At 43.9% G+C, this 13,597-nt stretch overlaps 2 protein-coding genes across 8 annotated transcripts in view; both read left to right on the forward strand.

The window, feature by feature from the left end:
- Window positions 1-13,597, forward strand: part of LOC125986566 (H-2 class I histocompatibility antigen, K-Q alpha chain) — a 98,342-nt gene that overhangs the window by 10,927 nt on the left and 73,818 nt on the right. For 2 of the 7 annotated variants that reach the window (XM_068649099.1, XM_068649100.1), the window contains exon 6: window positions 1-1,204. This exon is cut by the window's left edge and continues 574 nt beyond it. The exons of 4 other annotated variants lie outside the window; for them this stretch is intronic. Coding sequence is in view for 1 of the 3 variants with exons in the window: in XM_068649096.1 (XP_068505197.1) it covers window positions 12,032-12,086 (55 nt within the window). In the remaining 2 variants the exon portion in view is untranslated. Of the gene's footprint in view, window positions 1,205-11,895; window positions 12,087-13,597 lie in introns of those variants that run through there. One more of the 7 variants, XM_068649096.1, reaches the window with a different exon arrangement.
- LOC137839742 (uncharacterized) lies at window positions 1,699-6,164 on the forward strand. The gene is made up of 10 exons (XM_068649081.1): window positions 1,699-1,834; window positions 1,897-1,954; window positions 2,018-2,125; window positions 2,194-2,787; window positions 2,854-2,907; window positions 2,973-3,103; window positions 3,167-3,301; window positions 3,814-3,871; window positions 3,937-3,993; window positions 4,057-6,164. The coding sequence occupies exons 4-10, from the start codon at window positions 2,505-2,507 to the stop codon at window positions 5,949-5,951; spliced, it is 2,613 nt and encodes an 870-aa protein (XP_068505182.1). The 5' UTR covers window positions 1,699-1,834; window positions 1,897-1,954; window positions 2,018-2,125; window positions 2,194-2,504; the 3' UTR covers window positions 5,952-6,164.

Genomic DNA, 13,597 nt, shown 5'->3' on the forward strand with positions numbered 1-13,597 from the left:
GAGACCACCGAGGTCTTTCGGTGTTTGCAGGGCTCTCCTCGGGACTTTCTATGACTCTGTGGTAGTAAATCCCATAATGCTCCGCTACGCACCAACCAACCTCCAAATGGAGCTGATTGAACTCCAGTGTAGTGACACACTCAAGTCCAAGTATGATGCTGCGGGCACCGCACAGTTTCCACATTTCATCCCTGACATAATCAATCGCTCAGCTCCGCACTCAAGCTGCTCAGCTGCTCTCCATGTTCAGCAGCACTTATCTATTGGAACTATTCTCTTCAATGAAGATGACCATAACATCTCACAGGAGACGTCTGACTAATGACCACCTTTGTGCAATCCTGAGGATTTCCTCAGCTCAGAGCCTCAGCCCAGACATTGATGAACTAGCATCGAAGAAGACATGCCAGGTATCTGGCTTGGACACATCGGAGCAGATCAGTGTGTAGCAAACTGACTGGTAATGTTTTCTTTATGCACTTTTTCTTGCTACTCCAATGTATGGACTTGAATGTCTGCACTTTGACAGAGGAATGTTATTTGTTAATTTGTTTATTATTTTTATTTTATATTTGAATCTATCATTAGCCTTTGGGAAAATGTTTAACGGAGAAGGCTGCACGTAAAAAGAGAGGCACATGGTTGTTGTTCTGCACTCAGTGTTTTGTATTGAAACGTCATCAACTTTTATTTCATAGTGACGAGCGCCCTCCTGTGGATGCTTAGTGTAAGTGTTTTACTCAGTACGAGACTCGGTGACGGATCAGTTACACGTACTAACTACATACTGTGGATGTACAAAGTTGATGTTCCTCAAAACGTTATTGCCTTGGACAAGATTGGTCCGTCATTCTTGTGTTTTTGTTTTTTTTCTTCTGTTAGACTTGTGTGAACGATTGGATGTTATTTTTATTTACATATCGAAGTTACGTTAGCCAACATCCCAACATCAACTCATCCCAATCTGGACTCCCAGCCACACCCACACCACCAGGAATAGCAATCTAGTCATTGGGAAAAAACGGAAACTAAAATCTACAAGCTTCAACATTGTGTGCATTTTATCTGTTAATTCATGTGACTGCTTAGTCTTTATTCAAGGCTAATTTAGATCAAAATCTAAATAATTACAACAGTTTTGTGATGGCTTTGTCTTTATTAAACATATAAACGAATACAATAAACAGATACTTTCAAGTTTCAATTCAACGACTTGAGTTTGTTCTTAGGAACAAAATCGCCTCAACCAAGTCAGCCTTCATCGCGCCGCGCCGATCAGACATGATAAACTTGAGCCCGGAAAACAGGCGCTCTACGCTGACTTGGCTGATTGGCATTGCTGTTAGTGTCCGAGTCGCTGCCTTGAGGCCGGACGCATTCTCAGCAGCATGATGAAAGTAAAATTGAACGTATTTTTTTTTTATTGTCGGACTCTGTGGACTCGGTCAAAATCAGCACCGAGTCCGGCAAAAATGACCGAGTCGAGTCTCCGAGTCCACAGCCCTGGCCATGGCACATAGTTAGACCATCTATCTTGGTGGAGGTTCTCTGAGGTGTCAGCAGTATCCTGTCGGATACGGCCATCACCTCTCCCTTGACCCAGCCGTACCCTTTTTCTTCTGTTGCACAAGATTAGAAACAGCAAGGCAAAACAGCAAGCATACTTTGCAGTTATAATGCAAAGTATGCATTATAATGTGATTGCTGTTGTGTCCTACACAAGAAACGGAGGTTCCCGGAGGTGAATGACGAGCACTTGGTGAGCATCAACCTAGAAAAGTTAGCCTTCAGCTTCACTGAGGTGGAGAAGTCTTTGGGACTTCGCAACATCCAGGTGAGTTAGTGTCTGGAAAAAAAGACTTTGTTGTTTTTCTGATGAATCGACTCCTTGCCCAGACAATCGAAGTGAGCGAGGAAGAGTACAACGAGCTGTCGAGTCTTCCAGAGGCTCAAGGTAAAAATATGAGGACGATGAATTTTCGGATGGTGCCTTAAATAATCATGTCTTTGTTATTAGCGCTGCAGAGATTGGAGACTCAATTCCGGGTCGCTTCCAAGTCTTTGATACCTGTGGGACAAAAGGGTTTCTTCAACTCCACGCAAGGAAGTTCCACCCTGGAAGAAGGTAAAGGAATGCACAAAGCAGTGTCCTGTGTGTTGATAATAGACGGCCACTTTGATTTCATCTTTCAGCCTCTGACACAGAGATCCACGTTAGCACTGCCGATGATGAGCTGAAGCCCGTTCTTGAGAAAATCCATGGACTCAAATGTTCTGAGACACACCGCATTGATTCTATCGATTTAACCTTAGATGAAGAAAACCTGGAAGGCTTTGAGCCCACAACTTCAACGCCTTTAAGCCAAAAACTGCAGACTGATGATCTCCCCATAAATGATGATAAGAATGTGGACGGTTCTGATGAGCCCTCGCCATCAACGTCGGTGGGCCCCGACCCAAGGATTAGTGAGCCAAGTTTAAAGGCCGAAGAGAACCTGCCTTACATGAGTGAGCCCTCGCCACCACTCGTGTCGGGACTCCAGCCTGGTGATCTAAACTTGAAAGGTGCGGAGAAGAATCCAGGAGGCTCCGACATGCTTTCACATCCAGAGACGTCAGGATCAGACCCGCACGTCAACGGTCCAGGTCTAACTCTGCAAGGACCAAATAGGTCCTCATGGTTGTCGCTGGTGGGACAAGACCGGCCAAAGAGTCCGTTTGGGAAGTGCAAGGGTGAAAAACGGCGCAGTCCGAATCAAGGTGTTTCGCAAGCGGTTCTTCTAGCAGGTAGGTTGGCTTTCCCCCCGAAGGTCGCCGTGGCAACGTAACTCACTCATGCGCCTTTTGATACAGGAACTGCAAGCAATTTGACCATGTTCTTGTGGGTGAGGGGACTGTCAGTCATCGGTAGGTAAACAAGCCCCGCCCTCCTTTCCAAGTAATATGACGATTGATGCTAAGCACGCAATCAGGTCTGGCATCGGTGTACGAGTGTCGTGGGACGTCTTCATCCTTCTACTTGTGCACGAGCTGCCGCCAGAAGTTCACCGTCAGCGGTATCTGCCCGCACATGGTCAGCGTGGAGCACCAGTCGATGTACATGGTGAGTCGAGCGCCGTCGCTCACAACCCGCGGTGACTGAACTTTTAAAGCCTTTGCCTTGCAGATGAAAGCATATCCTCACTTTTTGGAGACTTTTTGGTACGAGGCGGACCTCGTAGAAGAAATGAAACTGGATATTCTCAGTGATATTGCCGTTAAAGTCGCTGCTGAGGAGCAGTACAAAAAGATGGATGCCAAGGTAACTGTTAGGGTTTACAGATTATTTTGATCGTATGGATTATGTTGGAATGTAGACTAGAATTATTAACTTTGTTTAAACCTTTCGCCTTTCCTTGACTCTGAAAAGTTTAACCATTCAGTTGTTGAAACTTTCCAAATGGTGTGGAAACATTCTTGCTTAGTCATCTAAAATGCTCCACTAGTTTGTTTCCACGACCTTGTAAAACAATGAGCTGTGACCCTCCTCATGGATTAACCAGTTGCTGAGGTGACCACCAAACATGTCCAGTGTCACCCCCACCCTGCTTTCTCTCATTAAATACTCTCCTGCAAGAATCCAAAGTCAGACCTCATTCGATCATCGCTGTACGCACAGCGACGAATGACTCTCCACCTGCAAGTGCTTACAAAGGGCATACTGTCTCCCATGTGGTTCTTGCACAAATAAATTAGAGTGAGCACCACAACAGTAACCTAGATGATAAGGTCAAAAATGCCTTCTTGTGCTAAATTTTTTTTTTTTTTTTTAAGGTTGTACTACTCCTTGATGAAATGTACGAGCACGTTTGGAACGCTCCAGCCGGAGAAGGTATTGTTGAATGTCCCCAACCGTGTGACCTTGTACTCTTTTTCAAGCATGCATGTCTTTCAAAGCGCTCACCATGCTGCAGAGTGCCATGTCCCAGTCTGACGGCTCCTCACAGCAAATTGGTAGGGCGACACTTTTAGATGACCAACGATCGAGTGTCTTCATCTTGAACTTTTCTATCTTAGAAGCAAGCCAGGCACCTGAGAAACACAGTGCACACGACATGGATTTGTGTGGGGACCAAAATGCTGTTTCGCTTTTGTCCGCAACTAGCGCAGTCGTCAGTCCGCAAGAGAGTGGCAGAAGTTTTCAGCGTCCGACCGAAGCGCCGATTTTGAGTTGGGTCTCCAGTACGCCACCGTTGGTCAAAGTGAAAGAGGAGGCGGTGCACTCGCAATGCAGACCTCCTGAGAACAAATTGGGTTTGCTTAACCAAACTCCACCTCTTAATCAAGTGAAGAAAGAACCGATACCCGTAGAGTCCAACGTCCCTGTAGAACTAGGTAAGAATCAGCCTAGTTTGCAAGTGGAACCTGAACTGAGGTCTCCAGCATCTGGATCTGGAACAACTCCTGGTCCAACTAATGTGGGGACATCCACTTTTCAAGTGAAGGCTGATTTGAACGCCTCAAAGTCCAAACCACTGAAAACTGGTGGATCCATTTCTAAGGTGCAGGCTGAACTCTTGCCGCAAGAGTCACAATCTCTCAAAACCTCTGAAGAGTCAGTATCTCCTGCATCTGCCAGACTTGTTTCTGAAGTAAGGCCGAAATTTCAAGTGAAGAAAGAACAAATGCCACAAGAGTCAACTGCTGGTCCAAGTTATGGAGTGAGCGCCGAACCGACGATCGCAGAACGTGGCGCTCCTACCTTGCAACCGCCTTGGATTGGTCAGGTGAAAGATAAAACTGTCCCCTTGGATAGTGTATCTTCTGTAACTACCAGGCTAAGATCAGAAACCGAGCCTCATTCCCAACTCAAAACTTTGCTCTTGGAGGACCTGTCTACTCCAAGCATCTCTGAAGCTCAACCAAGTTCTCAAGCGAAAGATGACCTGACACGTTCGCAGGGGAGACTTCCCGCCACGGAGGTACCATCTCATTTTTGGGTAAAAGAGCAAGCTCATACTAAAGGTGGCGCTTCTCTAGCCGCGACATCGACAATTCGTCAAGATAAATCCCTTCCCACCAGGAAAAGAGCATCTCTTGAGTCTCTGGACCAACTCATCTGGATTTGCAGCAATAAGACCACACTGCCTGAGCCTATGCCTGTCAAAAACGGACTCAAGTCATCACAAGCCAAGGTGGCAAAGGTGGCTGTGGTTGAGCCTTCAGGGGACTCGGCACATGGTGACCCAGAAAAGTCTAAGGCAGCAAACAAAAGCAGCAACCCGGCGGCAGTAGTGCCAAGCAACGGTAGCCAGGATATCAAAAGCGGCACCATCGAGCCATGGATGCGACAAATGGCACCGGATCCTTTACCCCACAAGTCGGTCATTTGCGTGGAAAAGTCCACCAACACTGTTGTCCCCTGTGACCTGAATTGGCCTGGTGACATCATCGTCAAGCCGGATACTACTTGCGTAGATGCCGGTCCAGATAACGTTGTCCCTCAAGGCTTCGAAAAGCAAATCCCTGTGAGCAGTGACGTGGTTGCCGCAGACCACCAGGCGTCTTTCGCCGGTCCAACGGCAGAACAACTGCAGCCATTAAATCCCGGTTCTCGCCAAATACCTCCGGTCTTAAACGGGCAGCCGGGGTGCGATCACAGGCTAGCTATGAATGGACCTGCAGAGGGTAGTTGCAGCAATGTCGGCCAGACGTACCCGTTGCAGTTTTACATCCAGCAGGCACCAAACCAAGGTGCTGTGGCGGTGAGCGAGCAAACGGCGGCTTGGCTCAGCCATCCAATGCAGCCGCGGGTGCTGCAGCAGCTGCCGTACCAGAGGCCGTGGCTTCCGGCAAATGTGACCAATAGCGCCCCCCACCTTTGGACCCACCATTTTGGCTCCTACTTTGCCACCCCCGTCACACTCTTATCGGTCAAGGACGTGTTGGCTCGACCCAGTCCGCCGCAATGACGAAAATGAAATGTGTATAAACAAATTGAAGTTATGCGCCCAAGCTTTATTTTGTAAATATTTCGTTTTTGCTTTCCTCCACTACCTTTTGTACTTTTGTATTCAATGCTGCCATGTTGCAATTCCTATCCAGTTGAATTTGTTCTGTAAAGTTTCTGTCTGCAATTGGAGCATATAGGAAGTTAAATTAAATCCACTGTTAGCCACTTCAAACTTGTCAGCATGCTTTGTTTTCAAAAGCGTAAAGAATTGCAGACAAGCGTGGTTTTTTTGACAACTGGTGGATAATTTTAACTACCTCGCGTTATTTTTTTCTCTCTTATAGGTGTCAAGTGTCAAAACACATTGCAGGATGTCGGTTTGAGTTTGCTGCTGTGAAAACAGAGCTTATTTTTTTTATTCACATGCTTTATCTTCACATACCACGCTTGATTGAAAAATTGCATCCAACTGAATGAAATATTCGGAAACGTTTCATTTAAAATTTTAATGCCGCTCAACTATTTTTCCAAAAAAGCCTGTGATGTACAATTGGATTTACGTCAGTGGTTCTGCCATATACCACGAGAGAAAGAATTCCACAAGTGCCTTTTTATTTATATATATATATATAAACGATGGATGTTTCGCCCAGTGCTCTGATCAGATAAATTATGTGGAAGTAGTAGCGCGTCAAAAAAGTGCGAGGAATAAAATGGGATCGTGATTCAAAGCCCCGCTCATCTACTATCACTTCCCCCCACGCCAGATTTGGGTTATTTGTGCAACTTGAAAACAAAAAAATTTGAATGCTAAATCCGATCATTTATTACTTCTCTTCATCTTTCACGGTGCAACACACTACTTCAATGGTTCTTAACCGGGCGTGCGAGAATTCTTCCTAGGGGCTGCGAGGACACCCTGGGGGAAATTTACAATTTTTCGGGGATAATGGTCGGGTAATCGAAAAAAGTGAAAAATTCTGGAAATCAAGAAGTCATTGTCTTAATTGGCATTAGGGATAATGCTAATTAAGCCTTATAGCTGTAAAGTAAACCAATTATTTAATGATATATATAATTTTTATTTATTTGTATGTTATGTAGTTTTCAATTATTTTTGTAGGTAATAAAGGGAAATGTGCTTTTGGCAGTTTGCAAACATATTTTTTTAAGGCTGCGTTAGACTTCTAATCGTATCAATATAATTTCCAGTAGTGGCGTGCTCGTGTGGTCTCATGGGAAAGAATGTGCAGGCAAACTGCACGAACTTGTTTTCTTCGAAGTGTTGTGGAACAGGATGTACCATCGGTCCAGACAGGGAGGATACCTGACGAGAACACCTCAAAGATGTATCATCGGCCCAGACAGGGAGGACGCCTCGCAAGAACATCTCGAGCCCGGTGCGGAACGAGAATAGCGTCCCGTCCTGGTGGTCGGACCCAACCGCCAGACAGCTGAGGCCGGACACCTGCGCTCAGCAATAACACCCAGCCGGGGAGGAGATGGCCATCGACCAATCATCACACAATGTTTTGCATGTTTGAATATTCATATTGTGTTTCTTTATAAGTGGGCAACCCGGAAGAATGTTGTCTCTTGATGGTCACAAGAACACACGAGGTTTAGTGTGAGGGAGCCGGGACCCAGGCGCCTGTATTAGCTTGCTTTGTCAGGAATAAACAATTGTTAAATTCGGTCTGATTGATCTACCGGTCTTCTCTTTGACAGAACGAACTCGCAAAATTGTTAGGTGCGCCAGTGTGTGGATTAGGACATAGCAACTCGTGTTAAGTGTTGATCGCAATTTGGAGTCAGAAATCCGTAGCCTAACAAGCTGTAAAGTAAACCAATTATTATAATTGTTTGATATAATATATAATAATTTTTATTTATTATTTGTATTTTATGTAGTTGTAGTTTATTTTTGTAAGTAATAAAGTTAAGTACTGTTAAAATTCAGCAGTTTCTCCACGGACTGGGACCAGAACTGGCTGGATATTTTGATGATCCTGAATTTGTTCAAATGCTTGCCTATTTGGCTCATGTGTTCACAGCACTCAATGAGCTCAATCGCTCACTACAAGGAAGAACGATGAACATTTTGATTGCAAGTGAGAAGTTGGCTACATTCAAAGACAAAATTGTTTTGTGGATTAGGCCTGTAGAGAAAGGGAACTTGGCACATTTCCCTTCCCTTGAAGAAACAGTCGGGAGATGCTTCCCTCCATCCAATTTTTGTTGCAGAAATTGTTGAACATCTGCAGATACTGTGCACCTCATTTGACGACGACTTCTCGTGTGGAGAGCTACAACCCTGTGACGACCGGACCCGGCCGGCACTCTTTTAAGCAGAATACGGAAGATGTTGAAAGCAACATCAAGGAAGATCTCATCGAACTGAGAAACAATCGTGGAATCCAAATGGAGTTTGCAGATGATCACTTGGAGCACTTCTGCGTTTGAAACTGGCAAAGAAGGCTCTCACTGTGCCTTTTTCCTGTCCGCTTCACATCAAAACCAAGAGCAGAAATCGGCTAGATCCTCAACACGACATGCGGGTGGCACTCAGCACCATGACACCAAGATTTGATGCCATCACAAATGGAAAGCAACAGTAACAAAGTCACTGAGTTTGGCGCTCAGCCATAATAATTCACAACACACCATGCATAGTACAAGCACAATGTTTTTTTTTCCTAGTATGAAAGTAATCTTGATTTTTGTCATCCTGCAATGCATTACTTTGTTGTCAGTTATGTAAATAAAGAATTAAATACATGATGGTTTTGTTACTTACACATTATGATATCAATATTGATTTTCATCAATTCTGGAAGTGGGTGCGAGAACTGGTTGGTGAAATGGATGGGGTGCGAACAAGGAAAAAGGTTAAGAAGCACTGCTACTTGATTCATGGTGATTGTTGTTCAACAATCAAAAATGCAGATAAACCAGTGCGACAAGAAGCTCATTGGTTGCAGCCTGAAAAGCAGACAAGTAAACATCAGGTGTTCACCCAAACAGACACACTCCTTTCAGTATCCATTTAGTAAAATATAAAAGACAAATTTATTACTAAGCGTCTGGCCAGTGGTGGTAAAAAAGTTAATAGCTGTTTTGAGAATGGCGTACATTGTTAGTTTTTGTGAAGCCATCCGAACATCATACAGAAAAGGGGATAAGTGATTTCGAATAACTTATATTAATTACCCCAGGACATCGACCCTCTTTTGGAGGAAGAACGGCAAGGAGATCCACAAGGACGTGGAGATGGGGGAGACCCTCCCCAACCATGACGGAACCTTCCAGACCTCGGCCCACTTGAAAGTAGAGGTGACGCCCGCCGCGGAGCGGGAGTACGAATGCGTGTTCCGGCTGGCCGGCGTCTCGGAAGACATCGTCATCAAGCTGGACGCCGGAAGCATCCTGAGCAACCAGGGTGAGCGTTTGTCACGGCTCAGACACGTCCCATTGGCTGTAGGGCTCTCGTGACGACAGTCGTTCACGTGTCTCTCTTCATTGCACACGCTTTGCCTTGTGAAAAAGAGCAAGACTGGAAGAATACGGTGGCCATCGCCGTCCCGTTGGTGGTCCTCAATCTGGTGGCGATTGTCATGGCGATGGTAGTGGTGGCGATGATCCTAGACAAGCATCTCAAAAGAAAAAATGGTGAGCGACAAATGTTTCCTCCGTCAGGAACATCCAAAGAGAACATTTTTTTTCCTCGCGCTGTTTGTGACCATTCCTAATCTCCTCTTGCTTCTCTTTTATTTCAGTCATATACTCTCAAGCTTGTAAAGAGGAAAAGCCAAAAACAAAAGAAGAAGAAGAAGGACAATTAAGTAAGTAAAATGTTTTCTGCTTCCTTTGAGCCACAATAACAAGGCAGCCATGTCATGTCAAGGTTTGATTCAAAGCTAAAGTGTCAAGGAGGAGTCCCGTCGGAAAATGTCAGCTGGGTACTGTGACAATGTTCACACGTTTGTTGATGTCAAGGCCATTGTTGTGCAAAAAAAGTACACTATGGCCCTGAGATACGAGCCAAATATGTTCAGCAACCACACTTGCAAATGCTTTTTTTTCCATTGAAAGGAATGGACATGACATTCTTCTTCAAAATTGTTGTCATGTGTAATTTAACATCCCGTCGTGTTTGCACTCTTTTAGCTGTTTCCACCTACTGTGAGTCTGTTTCTGAATGAGAGGCAGTAGCCGTCACATGGTAAGTTAGCTCATGCTTATTACACGTGGTCTTCGGCTTCTGGAGGTGGGTTAGGGGACATTTGGATTCTTGTTCACTATTTTGCTCCTCTTTCTTCAGGTGTTGGAATTCTTTCAGAGGACTTTCTCATCGCACCGCATTTGGAAATACAAATGTTTTTTTTCTTCAAGTCAACAATCATTATGTTTCTGTCAAGTTTCTGGATGGTTCTAACATCTGTAGATATTCTCATGAAGGTTCGTGAGTCGGTCCTGCAGGATCTGGTGAGGTGTTTTGATCGAATCGTGCTGCTGATCACGCACAACTTGAAGACTGTCGAGGCCTATCAGATTACGGTGATAGGCGCGGGCGGCGTTCGGGACGAGGAACCCACCGCTAGCTGATGGAAAAGAATGGGATGTACTCTAAACTGAGGGAGAAGTTCACCACCGTTGGAGGCTAACGCATTCAGAAGCACTGACATGCATTTACAACCTGTATTTATTCATGAAGTCTTTTTCCTAAAAGAAATATTTCACGTATACTCAATGTATCACAGACTCAAAATAAAATGTTATTAATTTCCAGTTTGTAGTTTTGAATATTTGACCAACAGCTGTCGTATAGCACCGTGCATCAAGCGGGGAATTCACCAGATACCAGTTAGGCAAGAAGTAGGAAATTGCGTGCAGCAAGCTTGCCACTGTTGGAATGCAAAATGGCCAACCCAAGTGAAAAGTCCACTTTAGTTTTGTGTAACTAAACAAATCAAGTCAGTGGTTACCACAGGTTGGAAGTTGCATCATGAAAGTTGATATCTGGATGAATTTGAGCCCTTAAAAACCTTAAGACTCTTTAATCAAGCAATTTATTAGTATGAAATACATTTTAAAAAATAGAGAGAGAAATAGATTATATATCAAGTAAATAATAAAATACTGAGGATTTCAATAGTTTTAAAATGTGTTACATATTATTTTCATTTTACAGATTGAGTAAATTCACACATACCCGGTCTCAATTTTAAAGATTGTTTGAAGGAAATAAAAATGTTAGAATTGTTACAATGTAAAATGTACATCCATGCCTTTTATTGTTGTTGACACGCTTGCAATAAAACGCTTGCTGTCACGCCCCCCACGCCAGATTCGGGTCAAAAGTGTGCAACTTGAAAAAAAGATTTGAATGGTAAATCCGATCATTCATACTTCATCTTTCAAGGTGCAACACACTGCTTGATTCATGTTGTGATTATTGTTCGACAATCAAAAATGCAGATAAACCAGTGCGACAAGAAGCTCATTGCTTGCAGCCTGAAAAGCAGACAAGTAAACATCAGGTGTTCACCCAAACAGACACACTCACTAGATACTTTCAGTATCAATTGAGTAAAATATGAAAGACTAATTTGAAACTAAGCGTCTGGCCAGTGGTGGTAAAAAAGTCAATAGCTGCTTGGGGAATGGCGTACATTGTTAGGTTTTGGTGAAGCCTTTCGAACATCATACAGAATAGGCGATAAGTGATTTCAAATAAAGTCGTTCAGTCTTAATTTCAGGGGTATTTTTATTGCGTCACGGCTGATAAGCCGGAGAACCGGGAGAACGAAGTGGGCATCAGTGCCATAGTAATGGGCAGGTTTCCAAAGACAACACTAAAAGCGCTTCAAACAAACTGAATAGTTCACCTGGCGCTCGGCTTTACCACATCCAACAAGGCGGCGGAGCTAATTACCAGTAGAACCAGTTTCACAATACAGTAGATTCCTGAGAATCAGTGGAAAGTCACCAACGCGCGTATGCAGTTTTCTGTCATTATGCGCCCGTCAGTTGGAATAGTCACAGGTTTGAGCAAATACTTCGCTTGACTAAAACGGCACAAACAACTTGTTGCTTGGAATGAATTTACTTGCATTATTTGTTGGGGCCGTGCAAATACACAACGTGACGCCTGGTAAGTTGTGCTTTGCTTACAACTCGTTTCCTCTTGATTTTAAACTGATGCATTTATTATTTGTTTGTTAAATTTTCTTCACATGTCTGCTGCGTCAACATTTTATGAGCGGGAAATTCTTTCACCCCGAACACTCGTTTTCTCATATTTAAGCGGGAACACAATGCTATTATAAAAACGGTTGGAATATTTAGTTAATAAAAACGATACAAATCAAAGGGATGTACACCTGCAGAAATATCCAATCGATTAAATATGGAAAAGCTTTTGGGGTCAAAAGTTTTGTACTTGAAAAAAAAAAAAAAAAACTCGTACTTGAATCTGAAAATAAACGCGCTGAGCTTAAAACTTGAAAAATAAAACAAACACATTTGTCATGAAGTGATTGGAGCTGGGCGACCAAATGCAGCTTGGACCAGGGTTTATTGAAGAACTCAAAAGATAGACTCGAGCGGTGGTTCTTAACCTTGTTCCTTGTACGCACCCCATTCAAGTCACCAAACTGATCTGAAGCATACTGTCACGGTCGGGTGGAGCATGGAGCAGGACGACCAAGTGCAGCTTGGACCAGGGTTTATTGAAGCAACTCAAAATACAGACTCGGTAAACTGACATGACTTAAACAATAACTTGACTGACCGGGACGTGAAACAAGAAGACAGCAGGACATGACGGCATCAAGACAGTACGCCAACACCGAACGACAGCAACCAAAACCAAAACCAACCAATACCAATGATCCGACAGGGAGAGAGGGGCAGACAGGACTTTTATACACGACAGGTAACGAGAGGCAGGTGGGAACAATCACACTGATCATGGGCACACAGGAGGGGAGGGGCGAGCACACAGACAGAAACCAAGACAACAGACACATAGTGGAGCAGTTGGGGGCGAGACGTGACACATACCTGTCAAAATCATGTTAGCTTCCCAAGTTTTTATTGTGTATTGTTATTCGTTTAACAGTACTTAACTTTATTACTTACAAAAAAATTAAAACTATATAAAATACAAATAATAAATCAATAAAAAGTATTATATATTATATATATTAAATAATTATAGTAATAAGAATAAGAATTGGTTTACTTTGCAGCTATAAGGCTTCATTAGCATTATCCCTAATGCCAATGAACACAATGACGTCTTGATTTGCAGAATTTTTCACTTTTTGCGGTTACCCGACCATTATCACCGAAAAGCACCCCCGGTTAAGAACCACTAGACTAGAGGGTCGACTAGGGACTAGAACAGAACAGAGTGGAGACTAGAAACAAGAAGACATGAGACGAGAAGAATCCGACGGAGAGTGACACGCAGACAGGACTAAAATTGAAGACAAGTAGCGAGAGGCAGGTGACGGCATTCCGCTCCTGACAGGAGGTGGTTGCAAGTCCGTCCACTTCAGCTGTCACTCATGTTTCCACGCCCCGTGGTGCAAGTAGCACGATCCAGGCAGATTCGCGTCCAAAGTCTAAAAAGTCATTCATGTCCTTATGCAACTCACA

The sequence above is a fragment of the Syngnathus scovelli genome, chromosome 19 (genome assembly GCF_024217435.2).
Source record: "Syngnathus scovelli strain Florida chromosome 19, RoL_Ssco_1.2, whole genome shotgun sequence".
Lineage (NCBI taxonomy): Eukaryota > Metazoa > Chordata > Actinopteri > Syngnathiformes > Syngnathidae > Syngnathus > Syngnathus scovelli.